This window comes from Electrona antarctica (genome assembly GCF_951216825.1).
Source record: "Electrona antarctica genome assembly, chromosome: 10".
NCBI lineage: Eukaryota > Metazoa > Chordata > Actinopteri > Myctophiformes > Myctophidae > Electrona > Electrona antarctica.
This window is the reverse complement of record NC_136791.1, coordinates 55343956-55363105: the sequence shown is the minus strand read 5'-3', so window position 1 is coordinate 55363105 and position 19150 is coordinate 55343956. Positions and strand designations below refer to the sequence as shown.

At 42.5% G+C, this 19150-nt stretch overlaps 1 protein-coding gene across 5 annotated transcripts in view; it reads right to left on the bottom strand.

Annotated features, from left to right (window-relative positions):
• Positions 1-17763, bottom strand: part of LOC306931300 (mitogen-activated protein kinase kinase kinase kinase 3-like) — a gene marked incomplete at its 3' end in the record, with an annotated part of 57814 nt that extends 40051 nt beyond the window's left edge. For all 5 annotated transcript variants that reach the window (XM_079512629.1, XM_079512632.1, XM_079512630.1 and 2 more), the window contains exons 1-4: positions 17468-17763; positions 1638-1695; positions 1427-1517; positions 73-137 (exon numbers count right to left, since the gene is read on the bottom strand). In XM_079512629.1, the coding sequence (XP_079368755.1) occupies positions 73-137; positions 1427-1517; positions 1638-1695; positions 17468-17563 (310 nt within the window). In that variant the 5' untranslated portion in view covers positions 17564-17763. The remainder of the gene's footprint in view (positions 1-72; positions 138-1426; positions 1518-1637; positions 1696-17467) is intronic.
• Between the last annotated feature and the right edge of the window lie 1387 nt (positions 17764-19150).

The window sequence follows — 19150 nt, the reverse complement described above, 5'->3', positions numbered from 1 at the left end:
GCAGGAATTTAAAAACCAAACAGGTCATTCTCATGTAAAGAGTATGATTGCATTTGTAGATGGGTGTCATACTGTGATAGATGTCCTGTAGTGAGCCTCCTCCACAGTATTCCATACTGATCCATAACTTGTCCCTCCTAAACACACACACACACACACACACACACACACACACAAAAGGACATTGTTTTTCATGCCATGAATTTATCCAAAAACATATTTTTAACCGTGAGTATATCCACACATAATGCATGCCGATAAAATTGCAAAGGCATAATTTGCAATGATGATGATTTTTCACCGCAAATCATATTCATCACACCCCTAATGTGTAAATTAGTGTACATGTGTACACATGCACACAATCAACATTTTATTGTATTTTTTTTACTCTTGCCATGTTTGGAACTTTGGTATCAAATACACAGTAAAATCCTGAGTGCTAATTTAACTCGGGTTAAAGTTACGGGTCCATTTGGTTCCATTTGTACACTCAGAGAGAAATTAACACAGAGGATTATACGGTGTGTAGACCTCTTTATCGGGCAGTCAAGGATTTCATGAGATTGCAGAACATTCAATGACTTGTGAAAGCCGATCTTTCATTCATTAGATATGGAATGTCTGTACATATTCTTATGAAGACAAAGTATGTGTCGTGGTGTCTCACTTCCTTTTACTTTTACTGTATGTGTGTGGACTATAATGTGACAAATTGTACAGATATCATGGTCAATTATTGAGACACTCCCGCAGGAGAAGGAGGAGCACAAAAAATGGGCAGAGCATTATCTATTTTCTTATCGTTTTAAAATCGCTGTCTTTAGTCCCAGACAGTGGGATTGAAACATTAGTATGAGCAATACATTGTGATGCTGACCGAGTAAGAACTGAGAGCGGGTCTACCTTTGTCAAGACTGAAGTTATACTTTACAGCCGACCTACGTCTGAGATACAATTTAGGCATTTAGCAGACGCTCTTAATCCAGAGCGATTTACGTTAAGCAAGAACAAAAAAGCATGGCAATACATCATATACTGTACATACACAAGTAGTTCATCATACGTAAGCTAAGAACGTAACAGTGGAATATCTATATAATGGAACTATGCATATATGGTATTTAGTGCCATGTTTACATAAACTGCTATCTAAGTCTATATAAAATGCTATCCAAGTTACATAAGTTGAGCCTTTGCATACGCCTGTAGGAGGTCGAGGCTAGGGCAAGTGCTACAGATAGTTGGATAGGCTAATATCTCCTTTGAAACAAATGTGTTTAACACTCCAAAAAACACAAACAAAAACACAATACACACACACAAGGAGGTGAAATATGCATCTTTTCCCCCATCACACCATCATAGGTATTAGGTAACCAATAGCACAATAAGATGCACACACACAGTACGCAATCTGTCTTACCGGAGATAACTCCCAAAGTAGGCGACTATGTTGGAGTGTTTACAGTCTTTCATCATTATGATCTCCTGCTGGACCACCGCAAAGTCCTCACCTGTTACACATTAGACACATGATTTAGTATGTTGATGATGATGCTAGACTGCTAGCTTGTTTGGTACACTACTTTATTAGTTAACATTGGCAGAGGGGTGGAAAGATAGACAGAACTCACCAGGTTCCAGTTTGATGACTTTGATGGCAGCCAGCTCTCCTGTGTTAACATTACGTGCCTGCATGGAGAGAGGAAGAAAGAAAGGAGGAGAAATAAGAATCAGAAGCAGAATAATCGCAAGACAAAACTGGCCCATCGGTTCACTTGATTTGATCATCAGCTAGTGGATTTCATTAACATGTTGGACATCACACACATTACGAGAGTAATTATTTTTCAGGATTTAGTGGAAAAAAACTGATAATATAGACTCAGAGTAGACAATATTCCTCCTTTGTTTCCTTTCCTTTTTTATTTTATTTTATTTTTTTGATTCACAGGATCCCAGTAAGAGTAAACAGTAGTGTGGTGACTGGTGAGGCCAGATCTCAATGTTACAGACCCTGGGAAAGATTGTATCATCAGTGGAGTCTGATGGGTTGTCCAGCACTCCACTGAGCAAGTGTGTCATACAACCATGTATGACACACTTGTTCAAACTGACATGAAGCGCTTAGGTAGATATTTGTAGAATGTCAGGTTTCTACAGGACACTGGGTCTGTGTTCTATAAATAGTCTGCCTAGCTGTCTGCCATATTTACATTGAACTGCAGGGAGGGTGGCCTGCAAAACAAATTATATATGAATTGGACATAAATAAAATATTGCCTTTGACAGTGGGGATGAATTTCTGGCTTCTCCCAGTGTGTGTGTGTGTGTGCGTGAAATTGAACAGAGATAGTGATAGCTGAGGCTGGACATGCCCAGGAAGGAATGCTAGCACCCACAGGAATATGATGACTATAAAACTAAAATTAAAGTAACTTTCCTTGGTTTCCCTGGAAAGAGGAAAATACAATGTAAGAAGCGAAATAGAGAAAGTAAGAGAACACACAGAGACAAAGAGTGGTGATAGAGAGAGAGTAAATAGAAAGAGGGAGTAATATAATGAAAAGTGAAGTCACAGACTCGAGATATGGAGTGCGAGAGGGGGAGAGCAGGATAGAGAGAAAATGCTGCAGAAATGAAAATATCCAACCCAAAACAAAGTGATGATGGGAGCAAGTTGACACAAGCAAAAACATGAGATACAAGTGAGGAGGAGGAGAGAGCCTGCAGACAGACCAGATGAGTAATAGACATTTGTGCCAGCTCGGTGACAACAAAACACAGTCTGACAGACTGGCAAGGACTGGCAAAATGGCTAGTGGGCCAGCTAGGCCAACCGAGTGGCTTTTCTGGACGGATTGGCCTGATTTTGCGTGTGACATCATGGCTCACGTCGGCTCAATTTGCATATGCTTATTACATTGTGAAGAGCCGTAGGCGATATTTGAGTTCCTATAGGATGAGTAAGCGCTCCCTCGCCCCACTCGTTCTAGGAATTCAAATTTAGCGAGACGCAAAACCACGCTGCATTGGTGAATGTAAACAAGCAGCCATGTCATGGGAAGTAGAACGGAAGTGGTTCTACGCATAGATAGAAAAACCTAGATGACGGTGTATTGCACTGTAAGGGGGAAGTCAAGCGGAATTGAGGAAGGCACGATGCGTCGCTGCCACTCAAGTGACTACTGGCCAATCACAGCGTCAATTCAATCCAATGGAGCTTTATTGACATTTAAATTGTCACATTTAAATAGGCCTACCGAACGTCCCCTTCTGTGACGCACGCGGAAGCTTCTGCTATGCTTCCGCATGCGTCACAAAAGCTTGCCTCCACTCGATATATACACACCTCAGAGCCGAAGGAGGCGTCTACCTTCTTATGTCTATGGTTCTACTAGGGGTGCAGCGGTTTTTACGGTTTAAAACCGAACCGTTTGGTACGCCCTGCACGGTTCAATACGCCTTTACGGACCACAATTTTTTTCGGTTTAGAGAGAAAAAAACATCACTGCAGAGTTCCCTTCGACCCGCGAGTAAATCCACCTGGTGTTGTTTGGAAGCAGTTGATCCACAAGCATCAATACACATTGGGAGCCTGTAGATGGTCTATATTCAGCATCAATACACATTGGGAGCCTGTAGATCGTCTATATTCGTCAGGCAACACCATCAGATTAATACATGATCATATTGATTAGCCTACCTGACGTTGTGCTCGCAGCAGGAGCTCATTAAAAATATTTTCCGTCAGAAAAAACAACAAAATACTCCATGGCTGTATATAGGAACTCTTCTTGTAAGCATTATAAGCATATCCTTAAATATTTATGCAGAGATTAAGTGTGGATCTATAATTGTAAACTAAACGTGTTTACTTTTTTCTCTGAGTGCGCACACTTCCCCCTCCCTCCCTTTCCCTTCTCTTCTCTTCCCTGCCACTGCACGTGCATAGGGTCATTTTTTCCCTTCAGTATCATATTGAAAGGCACAGTATATGGTGACTGATAGTTTTTTTCCTTGAAAATAATGAAAAGTAAGGAAAATACTGGAGTGTGTCTGGATAGGGGGAAAATAAAATTATAATAAAACATTTATTGCCATTTATTTAATTTTTTATGTACCGAAACCGAACCGAAACCATGGCCCCCATACCGAGGTACGAACCGAACCGAAACCATGGCCCCCATACCGAGGTACGAACCGAACCGAAACCATGGCCCCCATACCGAGGTACGAACCGAACCGAAACCATGGCACGAACCGAACCGAAACCATGGCCCCCATATCGAGGTACGAACCGAACTGTGGGCTAAGTGAACCGTTGCACCCCTAGGTTCTACGCATGCATGCATGCCTGGTCTATCTGGCAGTGCGTCACCGCCTCCTAGCTCCTGGCATGCACATTACAGCGTGTTCAATCAATTGCGCCTCTAAACGCAGAATAAAAAGTGAGAACACAACAGGGCTTTGCCATTTTCTCTACAGACCATTAGTCTACCGGTAGTTTAAACGTGAATGATGATTGGCTACATACTGTCTTAGAGGCTGGCTGGAAGGCTGACTAACTAAAGGACTGAGTCCACAGATTTGTCCCCATGTTAAAGTGATTAACACATACAAAATAGGTATGCCCATAGCGGTGGATCTCGAAGGGCCTGCTGTCAGGACAAGGAGTGTGTAGCCACTAGCCACCCTCGGCCATTTTGATCTTTAGTCTTGCCACTTCCTCAATTTTGATTGGACAGTTGAAAAGAAGTGACAATGTTGAACTAGTTTCTACTTGAGGTGCCCAGCAGGATGCTCCATCAAACAAAACACTAGCTGCAGAGAGCGCGAGCTGCGCTGCAGCACTGGAAAGTGGAGCGCTCCTACAAAGCCTGCAAGGTCGCCGAGGTTGGAGCTAGAGGTGGAGTCTGACTTGCTCCTAGCATGACTTAAGGCACTGGGCTGGCACTGGCAGCTCAAAAAGTACTTTCTGTTGACACAGCCCCTAATGCTACATTCCACTTAAAGTCAGAGCAGAGGAAGTAGTTCCAATTGTATGCAGTTACTTTGACAGTAAACATGTCTGTTATAAATGATTATAAAATGTATTATACTGATATAACATGTCTGTTTATCTCAGCAAACCCAGGCAAGATATTTGACTTTTAACTTCAATTGAATGTAGCATTAGCCTATCCAGCTAACCAATGTCTCGTTGTGTGGATGAGTAGCTAGTTACACGTAGTTGTGACAGTGACAGGCTGGGGTGAACGGTGGAGTGATTTGCTGAACAAATGGATTGGGCGGCCAATTGTCTGGCATGACAAAATAACCCTAACCCAATACTAGAGTATAGTCAGACTTCACTTTAGACAGGATAAACAGTAGGAATTTGCAGGGATCACTGTATCCATGCGTGGCTTTCAAGTTTCCACATATGGGTTTTCCAGTCGTTTCCAATTTCCATGATCGGTCTCCAAGTCTTTCCACTGATTCTGTCCTTTATGAACCTCCCCACCACCACCACCACCATAGTACACACATCCCTATGGCAAGCAGGCCTCATGCATATTGCAGATTTTTTTTACAGTACGTGTTCACAGCAGGCACCTCAACTCTGCCTCAAGGCCTACATCTATGCAGAACAAGTTGAAGAAGTACTAATGCAGTAGTTCAAACTTTCAAGTGAGAAAACAAAATGTTGTTTTTCTCATAAAAAGGCATGCCATAACATTCATGTTTTTATATTTGCCCAAATTTCCCATGCTGTGTGACACACACATAGTTGTAGGTACAGCCATTCCTTCATTCTGAATTCCTAACCAAAATGGATCGGAATACAAAAACGTGTTAGACTGGTTAGTTTGACTAATCCTAAGAGCTACATCCATCTGGTCCCTGGTGTGACTGTGTGCGTGCCGTGCGCATGCATGCACGCACGCACGCACGCACTACTAGAGAGCGGGGCAGTTGATTTCACTGCCATCTTAATGTGTATTTGTGTTACTGTACAACCATAACTGTGTGAGTGAGTTCTTGTGCTAGACAGCTATTTTTGAGTGCGCAGTGAAGGATCGAGTAATGATTGTAATTAACATGGCCCTGTGTGTGTGTGTGTGTGTGTGTGTGTGTGTGCGTGTGCGTGCGTGTGCGTGCGCATGTGACACCCTCAGCATATGGTCGGCTCAGTAGAGCAGCGGTGTGACATTTCACTCCTCCTCCTCCTCCTCCTCCTTTGACCAGAAACAAAACAGCATAACAGTGCTATCTCACCCTGATCATCCTCCTCTCAGCCCACAACACTTCTTAGAATCACAAACACCGTCAGGGCTAGCTGCCATTGTACACACACACACACACACAGTTCATAGGTGCTTAATTAATTCTACGCATAACATGTACATAATCACTTTTTTACATAATGCATTGCTGTATGTTTAAACTGTCAATAAAATATTCAATAAAAGGAAATTATAATTCCTCCACAAAATAGTATCTTAACTAGCATTCAAAATCTAATTTTAAGATTCTATGTTTAGAGCACAAGACTATAAACAAACTAGAAAAAGTGCCCTTCTGGGCACAGGTCTCCACCAGGAGGATAGGACTGTGTGAGATGTTTGGCAACATGTTTAGGAGTAATATAAACATGTTTGCCTTTGATGGCAATTGGATGATTTGAGGCATTTTGTTCCAAAAATGTGTTTTGCAAAAATCAACCTGTTGGTGGCGCTATAACAGGCCAATGTGAAAAGGGTGGGACATATTCCTCAGCCTAGTAAGAAAATGTGTGAAAGATTTCACGTAAATTGCATGCTGCGTTCATGATTTGAGGCTTTTGTTCAAAACGGGGCAATCTTGCAAACTGTGAAAGCCAATTATAGCCAATTAGGATGGAATATGAAATATCGGACAGATCCGACTTGAGCACATGACCATAGAGATACTGTGTAACGATTTGTGAGATTTTTGGACAGAATCTGGAGGAGTAATATCAAAAAATGTGTTTTACAAAAGTCGGCCTCCTGGTGGCGCTATAAAAGGCAGATGGGGAAAATGCAGGTCAAAGGTTTGTCCTTGGCCTCTAGGGAGTGTGCATGCAACGTTTCACGCAGATCGGTGCAGTTTTAGGTAAAAAAAAATGTGAAAAGCTGCCTCATGGTGGCGCTATAACAGGCCGTTCTGGAAAATGCGGGGCAGAGGTTCATCGTTGGCATCCAGGGAGTGTGTGTGCAAAGTTTGGCATCGACCGGGTTAACGGTGCCGGAGATTAGCTGTACACAGACGGACGGAAGGAAGGACGGACACACGGACGGACGGACACACACACGGACGGAGTGCAAAACATACTCTCTCCCCATGCCTTCGGCCTGGTGGAGACAAAGATAAGTAAAGAGCTATGGACACAGACTGAGAGAGCTGGTTAGTGGCTAGAAAGACCAAAAAGACAGAGAGAGAGAGAGAGACAGGTAGAGAGAGAGTGAGATAAGGAGACTTACAGTATCTAGTTAATGAGATAAGTCCTGGTAGACACTGAACTGAGGTGATCCAGGATCAGAGTTAACCGTTGTTAGTTCAAGTAGAGAAGGCCCCATCTTGTACATATTTGAATATAGGTTAACCTTTGAACACATGTCAGACTGCATGGCTCTTTTATGCTAGTAGGAGTGTTGATCATTCTCCACTAGTCTCTCAGAAATCTAACAGAAGCCGTATGGCCATAAAACAAACTAAAGAGAGAGAGAGGGGGGGTCTTTAACCCTTTAACAGTCAGTACACAATGCAGCATTATTTTCAATTAGAATTAATATCTAACATTATACTACTCAGCCGGATTCCCCAGCCGGACGTAGCGCGTGGAAGGAACACGTTATTCCGACCAGTTTCTTTCCCCTCCTTCAGGCGCCCCGGCAGGCCAGATAGGTAGTAGAAGCATAAGAACTTTCTTTACAAGACTCACAAGTCATTCTCTAAAACGTTCCACTCAACTGCAAATACATTGCATTTAGAATCTGCAAATGATTGGATGGCAGAGATCTCAAATCATCTGGCAGCAAGACAATTTCTTTATACTGGCGAGTGGCGACTGGGAGCTGTACTGTATAAACACAGATGTGTACCATGGGCCACTCAGCATTTCCAATGGATCTGTCGGAGGTTAAGTGCATTGCTTGAGGCAACATTTAACAGTTTAGGTATTGAGCTGATGCTTTTATCCAGAGAGACTTCTAACACATGCGACAATAACGTAAATAAGCTTCACTAACCACATCACTGACATCACAAGCAAATAACAGTAAATAGATGTTGGAGCTGCACGGTATAATGCAAAATTGCAAATTACAATTGCCAGAGAGACTGGAAGTTTAAATGAAGGAAAGAAAATGTATTCAAGCATCTTTCACACTGAGCACATTCTAACGATTCAATAAATCTAATAATTATGAATGATTTTCACACAAAAAACAAAAAGTAATCATACCGCATTTGGCCATATTTAAGCAATGACTTTCTTACAATATCACACACACACACACACAGCACTTGTGCCAGGTTGGACTCATTCAGAAACTGTGCCTGTAATTCTTTGAGATCAGATAAGCATCAGTCCGATAACGAGCAAGCTCTTCAGCAATTCACTCCCACTGAGCCCATTTTCCCAGCCGTTCCGAAGATTTGAACGGGCTTCCTCCCTCTTACAAGCCTGTTTTCTCCAATCATTAGTGCTACACCTAAAGCCTTAGGGCCACTAACATGCAGCAGCTATCCCTCACTCGCTTGTCCTCAGTTCGCCAGACATGACATTTCCAGAGTTTCCAGCTCATTTCATGCACCGCCATTTACCAATTTACACCTGTGCCTTTCACCAACATGTAAAACATCCCTGCTGTCTTTACCTTTACCGCAGGGTAAGATAACAAGCAGGGGGAAAGCGTTCTTGGGCCATTCCTTGTCAGTACCATCTATCTAGATAGAGGTAATAACCACAGAGTGGACTGGTGGTCAGTGGTTGTGCTGACTGTGCCATGAACCAGAGTTAATGACACTTGAAGAGACATTCTAATGTGAGAAACACAATTTATCCACAGAGTTAAATTGAAACTCAGCATTTCACTGGGGTGTAACAGCTAATTGAACTAATCGAACTAAACGAGAAAAGAAAATATAATTTAATAAAATAATCGATTGATGAATCAATTCCCATTTTGGTATTATCTAACTATATTCTACTATAATCCTACTAAATCCTACTAGAATAAAATGAGGAAACCTCTATGAATCAATTATTCTTCTCAGTGGGCTGAGGACCCATCGATCCGAACTTGCACACCGGAACCATCGGGATATGAAGAGAGTGACGAGAGTTACCACAGGCTATAGAGTCAGACAAATCCACGGAGGGGGTGCCCTGGGCGCAGCCATTACCGAGATGTACCATTAAGCGCAGCTTTACACCTTAGCACTGATTAGCTACACCTGGCCTACAGGGCACTGTTCCATGGATTTGTCTATTTGTCTTAGTTTGTAATGTGTAGGCCACACTATACAAAAAGATATAGAATCTCAATAGGGGCATAAAAGGGATACATTTTGACTAGAGATGCTCTGATTGATCGGTGGGCGATTAAAATCGGACGATTCTAGCTCCTAATGACTCAATCGGCCATCGCCAAATTCACCGATATGCAAATCCGATATTTTATTAAAAAAGCTGCGACATTACAACCAAAATAATGTGCCATTTTAATTAAGAACCCAGTCCGAAACGAACCGAGTATAATTCAAATGTATTTTTAGACCCGGTCCAACAGGGTCTCTAACATAACATCAACATCACCATGGTATTCTCAGATTATTCATGCGTTGTAAGTCACCTCCTCCTCGGCTTCTCCCCCACCCCAACTAGTACCCACAGCGTTCTGTTTGCGCAGTCAGACATTTTCGCCGTCCATCCCCACAGACCATGTCAATAAACATGCTCCACAGAGATAACGTTCCAACTTGCATCTTGCCTTTGGCTTTTGTTTGCATTTCACCTCACTAAAAACATCCATCCATTTTGTTCATGCAGTAGCATCAGGCCGCACTTAAAGTAAGTTGAATTAAAAATTAAATTCATATGGATTAAGAGCGTCTGCTAAATGCCTAAATTGTCAATTGTAATTGTAAATTGTAGGTCAAGTCAGTGGTTCACAGACACCCGACAGCCACAGATCAGTGTGCTAGTTCAACCGGTTAGTGAACTGATCACATAATGGTAAGGTCCCGGGCTTGAGCTCCTCAGATCCTATGTTACACATCATCCCATCTCCCTCTCTCCTCTCTGTACCTCTTCATTGAGCTGTTAGATAACCACGGATCAGACGGATGTCTTCAAAAATCTAAAGGAACACGCACAACAACCTTTCAGTTGAGTCTTTCTTGACTTGTCAGCTGCCAGCACGACATCTTGAAAAATATATATCCCACTTATTAGACCAGTTGTGCACTATTACTACTCTATTACAGCGTTGTTGCTATTGCGTTGTAGAATTTTGTACAACATAAATTGCAATGAAATAGAAAGTTGCATTCACTTTTCACTTTAATACCTACTGCATTGAGGGATTTCAAATTTTCAATGTTTTTACTGATCTTGCTGTGCGATGTGATTCATTTGTACTTTTAAGAGCAAGCTTTGGTTTTCTTTGGAAAATGTAGCTTGGCAAGAACTTGTTTTTGGTCAAAACATGTTGTTTGTGGGGTGGCCGGGTCGCTCAGCTAAATAATTTGTGTGCAGACTGCAGATCATGTGCTCCTTCCATGTGGGCTGGGTCGCAACAAGCATGGATCGATATGGGTGTGTCATTGGTGAAAGCTTTGCAGGTTTTGCAACCCTGGTTTAGACAACCGCACCGGTCCTGTGAAATTGACACTTTTGCTCCACTGTTCCTTGTAATGGTGCTCTTGGAACTTGGGATAGGCTCAGTCTCTACACCCGGCAGGGCTCATTCATTGCCAGCTAACCCAATGAAAGGAACAGGTGAGGTGAAGAACTGCATGCCGTTTAGTGTTTTTACTAGTGCACCTGTCAGCCCCTGAAACACAACCTTAAAGACAAGCATCCAGCAGACATGCTACCCATGAACAGTCCCACAAGCATTTTAACAACTTGCTTTAATCTGTCTAAGTGTGCATAGCCATGTCCCATAATAACCATACATGACAATGTCACATGCATGTCATTCTTAACAGACATTTTATTCTGCAATCAGTGTTAAAGAGAATGTTTTTGATCGGCTTGCAGAGCTGATAAATGAACAGACTTTCTAGTCTAGTCACGTGGTCTAGTAGCGAATACTAGCGATGTAGTGGTGAGATTTTCATGATTGGCTGGCCTCTAAGCCAATGGGAGACTATCCCTATACGCCCACTAAGCCCGCTCTCCTCTCCCCCACCGCACCATGACTAGAGACTGCAGACGCGACTACAGAAAGGCACTAAGGTACAATATGCAAGAGAATGGAATGCAAGCGGATATATAAAGACTTGAGTCATTTCTTGTTTTCTCTCTCAGAAAGAACTGGAAATGTTGTCTGTGTTGTACCAGAGTGCACAACACACAGTCAGAATATTGGTGCTCTTCACATGTGTATTGTGCTCACTTGTGTAAGAAGACACACTTCAGTGTTCTGTGTGAATATAGATGGAACAGCTAGTGTTGGAAGCGGACTAGTTTAAACTGGGTATAGAATGATATTGATAATAGTGTTTAATACTCTAACTGTAGGCATTCAGGACATTTAGTTAGTGGTGGTGGTCACTGGTCTGTGAAGTCACATATGACATAATGCACACTTCAGTTCACACACTGATGCCACACTGGAATTGGTGTGTGCGTGCATGTGTGCATGCTTGCATTTATACACGAGATAAAGAACAAATCAGGAAGAAGTGTTGCTGACTCACTATGGACAGCCAAAGAAACATTTGCTCTGTGTATACAGCATGTTGTCTAAAAAAATGTATGCAACTTAAATGCATGTCACAGTAGATGCATGTGTACTGTACACACAGGCTCGCTAGTCTGCAACCTGACCAAAGGAACTAAACCTGGAATTCTGAGAAGAAAATACTGCGCCAGGAAAAAACAGTTCCCATTTACATTACATTTTAGGAATTTAGCTGATGCTCATACAGTATACAGAGAAGCTTTCAGTGAGTGCAAAAGTAGAACAACCAAAAGATAAGAATACAGGGCCAAATTATCAAATGCTCCTAGTTTATGTAAAGCATTTCTGTTGTTTATTAATGGAGGCCTATACCTGTTTTCCCCCCGTTATTTTCAAGAGCTGGTTTGAACGTGTCCTGTACCAACCAGATGCATCACATGAGCAGGCAAATCTCAAAATAGGATTTGACACTAGAATGGTTCCAAGATTTCTTTCAAACTAATTCAGAACCAGAGTGGCGAGGCATTTAAAATGAGATGCCCCCAGCAAGCCTCACCCCTCAACAAATGACATGCATGCAAGCCTTCGACACACACACACACACACACACACACACACACACACACACACACACACACACACACACACACACACACACACACACACACACACACACACACACACACACACACACACACACACACACACACACACACACACACACACACACACACACACACACACACACACACACACACACACACACACACACACACACACACACACAGTGGCCGAGTGGCTAGTGAGCCCACCTGGGTAGCCAGAGACCCTGGTTGTCCCATGTACGATGTGTAGATGTGTGTCCCTGAGCAACCCCTAATTAGAAGCCATAGAATGGATGCTCATTGCTCCTAGACAGTTGTTATAGGATGGGTGCAGAGCACAAATTTCACATGTATACATATATATTTTAGGACCATTAGGACTATTCAATTCTAAATGACGAGTACACTAGATCTCCCTTCACACATGTCAGTTCTCAGTTGTGTCATCAATGAAACTAAATAACAGACTGATAACAAAATCGAATGAATCTCAGGAATGTTTTTGTTGGAACGTGACATACTTCAGTGGGGACAGTGAAATGTGATGTCCTAATGTAGTACTAGTTTTGTATGAATTTGCGCACATTCCACAGAATTCATTATATTTTCTCCAAACATAGATGTTATAACAAAATATCATAAGCAATAGGCCTACCGACAGAGCAACCTCCCGGGCCTGGCAGAATCTCAGTCTGGGCCATTTCTTATATTACATGATTTAACACATCTATGGGATTTTGAAACTGCTGGTGTTTTTTTTGTTTTTTTCATAACCTTGACTGCACCTTTAACAAATTTCAATCAATCAAAAATCACACTCGTGGCTTGGCTGCCACATGACGTCACAGGGTGACAAGAATAAAACAAACAAAAAGGTCCATAGACTTGACTTGGCCACGTGACGTGTGATGTTGACGTTAGACTTATGTACTCTATTGGAGGTAAATACATATCAGGCTCAGCTGAGAAGCACTACAGGCTGAGTGAGGTCTCTATCCACAAGGGAGCTTATTGGGGAAAAGCGTGTGTGAATTGACTGTTTTCAGTCATTCAATTAATTTGAGGGATCAAATCATCAACCAACTAGAAAAAGTGCCCTTCTGGGCACAGGTCTCCACCAGGAGGATAGGACTGTGTGAGATGTTTGGCAAACTTTTTAGGATTAATATAAACATGTTTTTTAGGCATTTTGTTCCAAAAAGGTGTTTTGCAAAAATCAACCTGTTGGTGGCGCTATAACAGGCCAATGTGAAAAGGGTGGGATATATTCCTCAGCCTAGTAAGAAAATGTGTGAAAGATTTCACGTAAATTGCATGGTGCGTTCATGATTTGAGGCTTTTGTTGAAAACGGGGCAATCTTGCAAACTGTGAAAGCCAATTATAGCCAATTAGGATGGAATATGAAATATCGGACAGATCCGACTTGAGCACATGAGCATAGAGATACTGTGTAACGATTTGTGAGATTTTTGGACAGAATCTGGAGGAGTAATATCAAAAAATGTGTTTTACAAAAGTCGGCCTCCTGGTGGCGCTATAAAAGGCAGATGCGGAAAATGCAGGTCAACGGTTTGTCCTTGGCCTCTAGGGAGTGTGCATGCAACGTTTCACGCAGATCGGTGCAGTTTTAGGTAAAAAATGTGAAAAGCTGCCTCATGGTGGCGCTATAACAGGCCGTTCTGGAAAATGTGGGGCAGAGGTTCATCGTTGGCATCCAGGGAGTGTGTGTGCAAAGTTTGGCATCGACCGGGTTAACGGTGCCGGAGATTAGCTGTACACAGACGGACGGAAGGAAGGACGGAAGGAAGGACGGACGGACGGACACACACACACACGGACGGAGTGCAAAACATACTCTCTCCCCATGCCTTCGGCCTGGTGGAGACAATAATAATGTGGAAACACAACGGAAATCAGAAAGGGTCGTATTAGTCAGCCTACTTACCCCATAAGATCTCCCGCTGATTAAATTAATGATCAATGCTTATTATCAAGCACTGAAGTCACGTAACAGGCACAATCAAATCCCCATGCAGAGATTCAGGTACCACAGCAGCCAGTCAGAATGAAACACCAGACAGGTTTTAGGCTACTGCTAAGAGCAAGTGTCAAGATCATGCATTCATTTGAATCAGTTGTGTGGAGGGATATCTTGCAGGGTTAAGTAGGCAGATTAATGAGACTCTTTATTTCACTCGGGTTGTGTTCCCACATTATTATTGAATGACAGGGATCACTCAAATGAATTGAATGACTGACAACAGGAATTTATGCAAAGCCTCATGGGACACTGGGAAGTGGGATCTCGTGGATAATGGATACACACTTGACAAGCAAACTACTGGCAAAACAGGATGGTGCTGACCAGTTGCTGTCTAAATACATGTGTTTGAGAGAGACAGACTATGCATACACCTGCGGTGTGTACTTGAGCATTCTGTTCTAACTTCTTCCTCTGTTGTAGCAATCTGAAACAATAGGACAGTCACAGACGCAAGCACACACAGGAAGTCAGGACCACTGCATTCCAAGACCATGGCTGCCCAGCTGTGCCACATGCAGGCCTACTGTATGTATGTAGAATTCAGACCAGGGCGGAAATATTGTACCCAACAGGTTCATCAGGCTGTTAAGTACACCCCCCCCCCCCCCCCCCCCCTCCACACACACGCACAAACACATTATGTAATTCATCTACTACTGTAGAAAACCAACAGCTTTAATAGACTTGGATGTTAAAAGACTGACCAAAGTAGCATAATACTGACCATATATTGTATCAAACATAAAAAGAGGGTTTACACTCTCAATGGAGGCCAAAAGCCATTTCAAATAGGAACCATTACAACAACAATTTCAGCATTCATGCCATGTACACAAAGAACGTTTAGTACCACGTTTGCCACCAAAACACAACACAGTACATTTGGAATACTTTGCCCCACAGCTGATATAACAGCACAAACGATTGTTAAATTGTCAGATTTTGTCACGTGTATCTGTAAGATTCGCCAAAATAGCAGCAGGTGAGACCATTTGACATGGGTCAACATGCTGGCATCACTGCACTGCCCTTGAAACAGGCTCAGTGTCTTGCACAAGGATAATTAAACAGGAAATGGACCATAGTTGGGCAAATCAAGCCAATTACCTTGTGACTGTGAGTATTTGATCAACCTACCAGCCAGAATTCCAGACAGTTTTTACTCATTTGCATTGTGGTTATTAATGTAAACAGAACTTAAGGCTGACTTTAATATACTGTATCATCACAAATTGCACCTTAATGTCTGATCTCATGTACACTATCACCTTTGTGGTTAACCTTATGCACCCTATGTCTAACCTCATGAGTCATGACTCATGACACTGTCTAGCCGGATTATGCTGTGTATATGTGTAGATATCTTCCCCTTGCTCTCCATCTCCCCTTTATTTTTATTTTCCTGAAAAACAACAAAAACCGATGGAGCTCCCACAAAAACACATTTCAAGCACTTCTATACACACCTGTAAACCTGTCATGTGACAAAGTTGATTCTGAATCGAACCCTGATCGCAATACTAGCCTGAAAAAATCACAATTGGATATCTTCCCAACTCAGTCAGCCATAGTATTAAGCAATTTGCTCCCACTCAAGAGCACCGTACCATAGGTTCAAGTTGAAAGTTTTAGGCGATGATCAAACCTGTGAACTTGCCATTATGCAACAGCTAGCTTCCACTGGGACATCAACCATGAATTTAAATCACTGTAGAAGTTACCGTTTTAACCAGTAGCAGAATTACTCTACACTTGTTGTTTCCCTAGAACAAAGAAAAATGCAGCCTTAAATTAGACCCAAACAAGATTACTTCAAGCAGGTATATAATTAGTGTAACAGAAAAGGAAGAGATAATGAGACATTTTGGATCCACTGTATAAATCACACAAAAATGCCTAAAAGCCTGATTAAAAATAATCAAACAAACATGAAGAAAAAACAAAGAAATGTAACCAACATTACATTCCTGAACCTGAGTTATTTTATTGCACTTGTAACACTAATTATGATCCTCGAGGTTAACCAAACGTCATAATTACATCCTATCAAAACTTAGATGAATTTACCCAGGCTGCCAAATGCCTCTCTCCCCACACACCAATTCCACGACAGTGTCTGCTATGGCTTGTGCTTAAAACAAGGAGGTGGAATCCTGTATTAAATTGATCCATTTGTAACTCCAACAGTGTACAAATTATACAAGCTGTAAAGTTAAATTAACAGGGTTTTACTATGTAATATTTATGACATTAAATTCCACGATACGGAGTCCCTTGGTAAACAACAAACATGCCCCGTCAACTCAAGAGTGGGTGACTGAATGTCATCACAGTCCTAACATCAAGACGATAAAACCCTGACAATAGTACCCATAACAGTCAAACTATTGCTATTGGCCATATGATAACAAATATAAATACTGTCTAGTATGTTGATGATACTGATAAGCATTGTAGCTGTGTGCGCTCAGCAGCCCCGGGGCCTTGTGTACATCATGAATCCTCTCCAGCTAGCCTCGTCTTTCACTACGCAAAATCAGGCAACAAAGCCCGTTTTTTCTCGATCAATAACAACGTTGTTCATCGAAAAGGGGGATAAACAAGGGGATTATAGTTGTGTTGGTGCTTTGTTGATGCCTACTAGGCGATTATTATCATGATATGACGGAGCTGTCATTCTTTGCTGCGCTATTCGGGGATCAAACCAGAGATATAGACACATTCTCCACCACCCAGCCGCGAAATAGGCTGCATAAAAAGCGTTGCTGCCTTATATTGTTTTGATCCACGCTCACAGACGTGTCACAAGCTGCCGTTTTGTCAACAACGTAGCCACCCAAAGAGCTAAAAGTTAGCTGCTGGGTGCTACCAGCCAGGCTGCAGTTTTTTTTACCTTGTACACATCTCCGTATGTGCCGCTTCCTATCCGCTGAATAAGCTCGAAATCCTCCTGCGGGTTCCTGCGGGACAGGTCCACGCTGGAATTCATCGTGAACGACTCCCGTGTCGGGTGGGGGGTCCCGGTGGTCGTGTCAACGCAGACGGACACCAGCACGGTGGGATGTGTGGGGAAACGAAATATTTAAAAACATACGGCGTCAGAGAGAAATCACAACAGCCCGAACCCACTGGAGCTTCAACATGGCGTCCACTGCGCAAGGAGCATGCGCACGAATGTTGGCGTACATGGTCCGGTGACTGTTCTGTCTGTCAGTCCCACTGTTGTCTGTCTGTCTGTCTGTCTGTCTGTCTGTCTGTCCCTTCAGAGCAGCAGAGATGGGATACATCCATCCATCCATGATCTAAGTAACTCAGAGCCTTAGATATAGCCATGGCTCTGAAGTAACTCTACCTGACCTGTTCTTTCTGTTCATTTAACTGCGTGAAATCTACACAGAAATGTATTGAGGAGGTCCAGGTTACCTTTTGTAATTTGTAGGCTCTCACAGTAACTGCATCTCAGTAAAAGTAGGTGAGGTTCCCCCATCTCTCCCCCCAGAAAACAAAAATAATACATTTTCAGGTCGCCTGATCAACATATGGAATGTCAGAACAGGTCAGCTCCATACTGTATATGGAGATCTAAGGGTGGTCAGCGGGGGCAGTGTCTTGAGTGTACATGGTTTGATGAGGGCCCAGGTAGGTCCGGGCCTTAATTTCCAGGCCTGTTGAGAACTCTAGGTTTTGCAGGTTTTCATAGTAATCTGCGACCTACAGTGGAAATAAATTAAAATCCTTTCAAGCAAAAAGCCCACACTGAAGTAAGTCTGATTGATTGAATACTTTAAAAACAGTTTGCAAAAAAGGTACAGTGACACCGGTACAAATTTGTATAAAAGGTGCTTAAACTAAAAGGATAACACAATTTCCATTGTGGACTCACAATGTTTTCCTATTTGTTAATGCACACTTTTATTAATTATTTAGATGTAATTTAATTTTGGATGACGACAATTGACACCTCCTAATCACCCATGGTTTGCTCTCATTCAAGTAAATCATTAGGCATAGCCTACAAGGTGTGTGCTGATTGATTGATTGAAATATTTATTAACAGTTTGCAGAATTACAGTACATTTCAAGCACAAACTCAATACAAAGGCTGTTAACTGTGAGTGGACGACCCAATTAAGCATTACACTTGTTTACAAGAGGGTCCACCATGTTCAATTCATCAAAACATTTAGAGACGTACAAATAGACACTTCTATATAGACAAAGAACAGAACAGGAATTCATCATAATGGAGGTAAAAAGCTCCGTTCCTTTGTTTGTTTGCCTTGGAGGAGCTGCGTTGAGTCCCCAAGTCGGCTCCGTGGCCGTACCTTGAGTTGGCTGTGTGGCCGTGACCGTCTCTTGTGTTGTCCTTGCGTTGGGTCCCCAAGTCGGCTCCGTGGCCATACCTTGAGTTGGCTGTGTGGCCGCGACAGTCTCTTGTGTTGTCCTTGCGTCCGTGTTTGAGGGATTCAGATTTTACGGGGGCCAGTTTCGAATTGCAGCCATCCGTAGGTGCCCTTTGAGAGCGGTTTTGAAGGAGTCAAGGGATTTGCATGTCTTAATGACTGTTGGTAGGGCG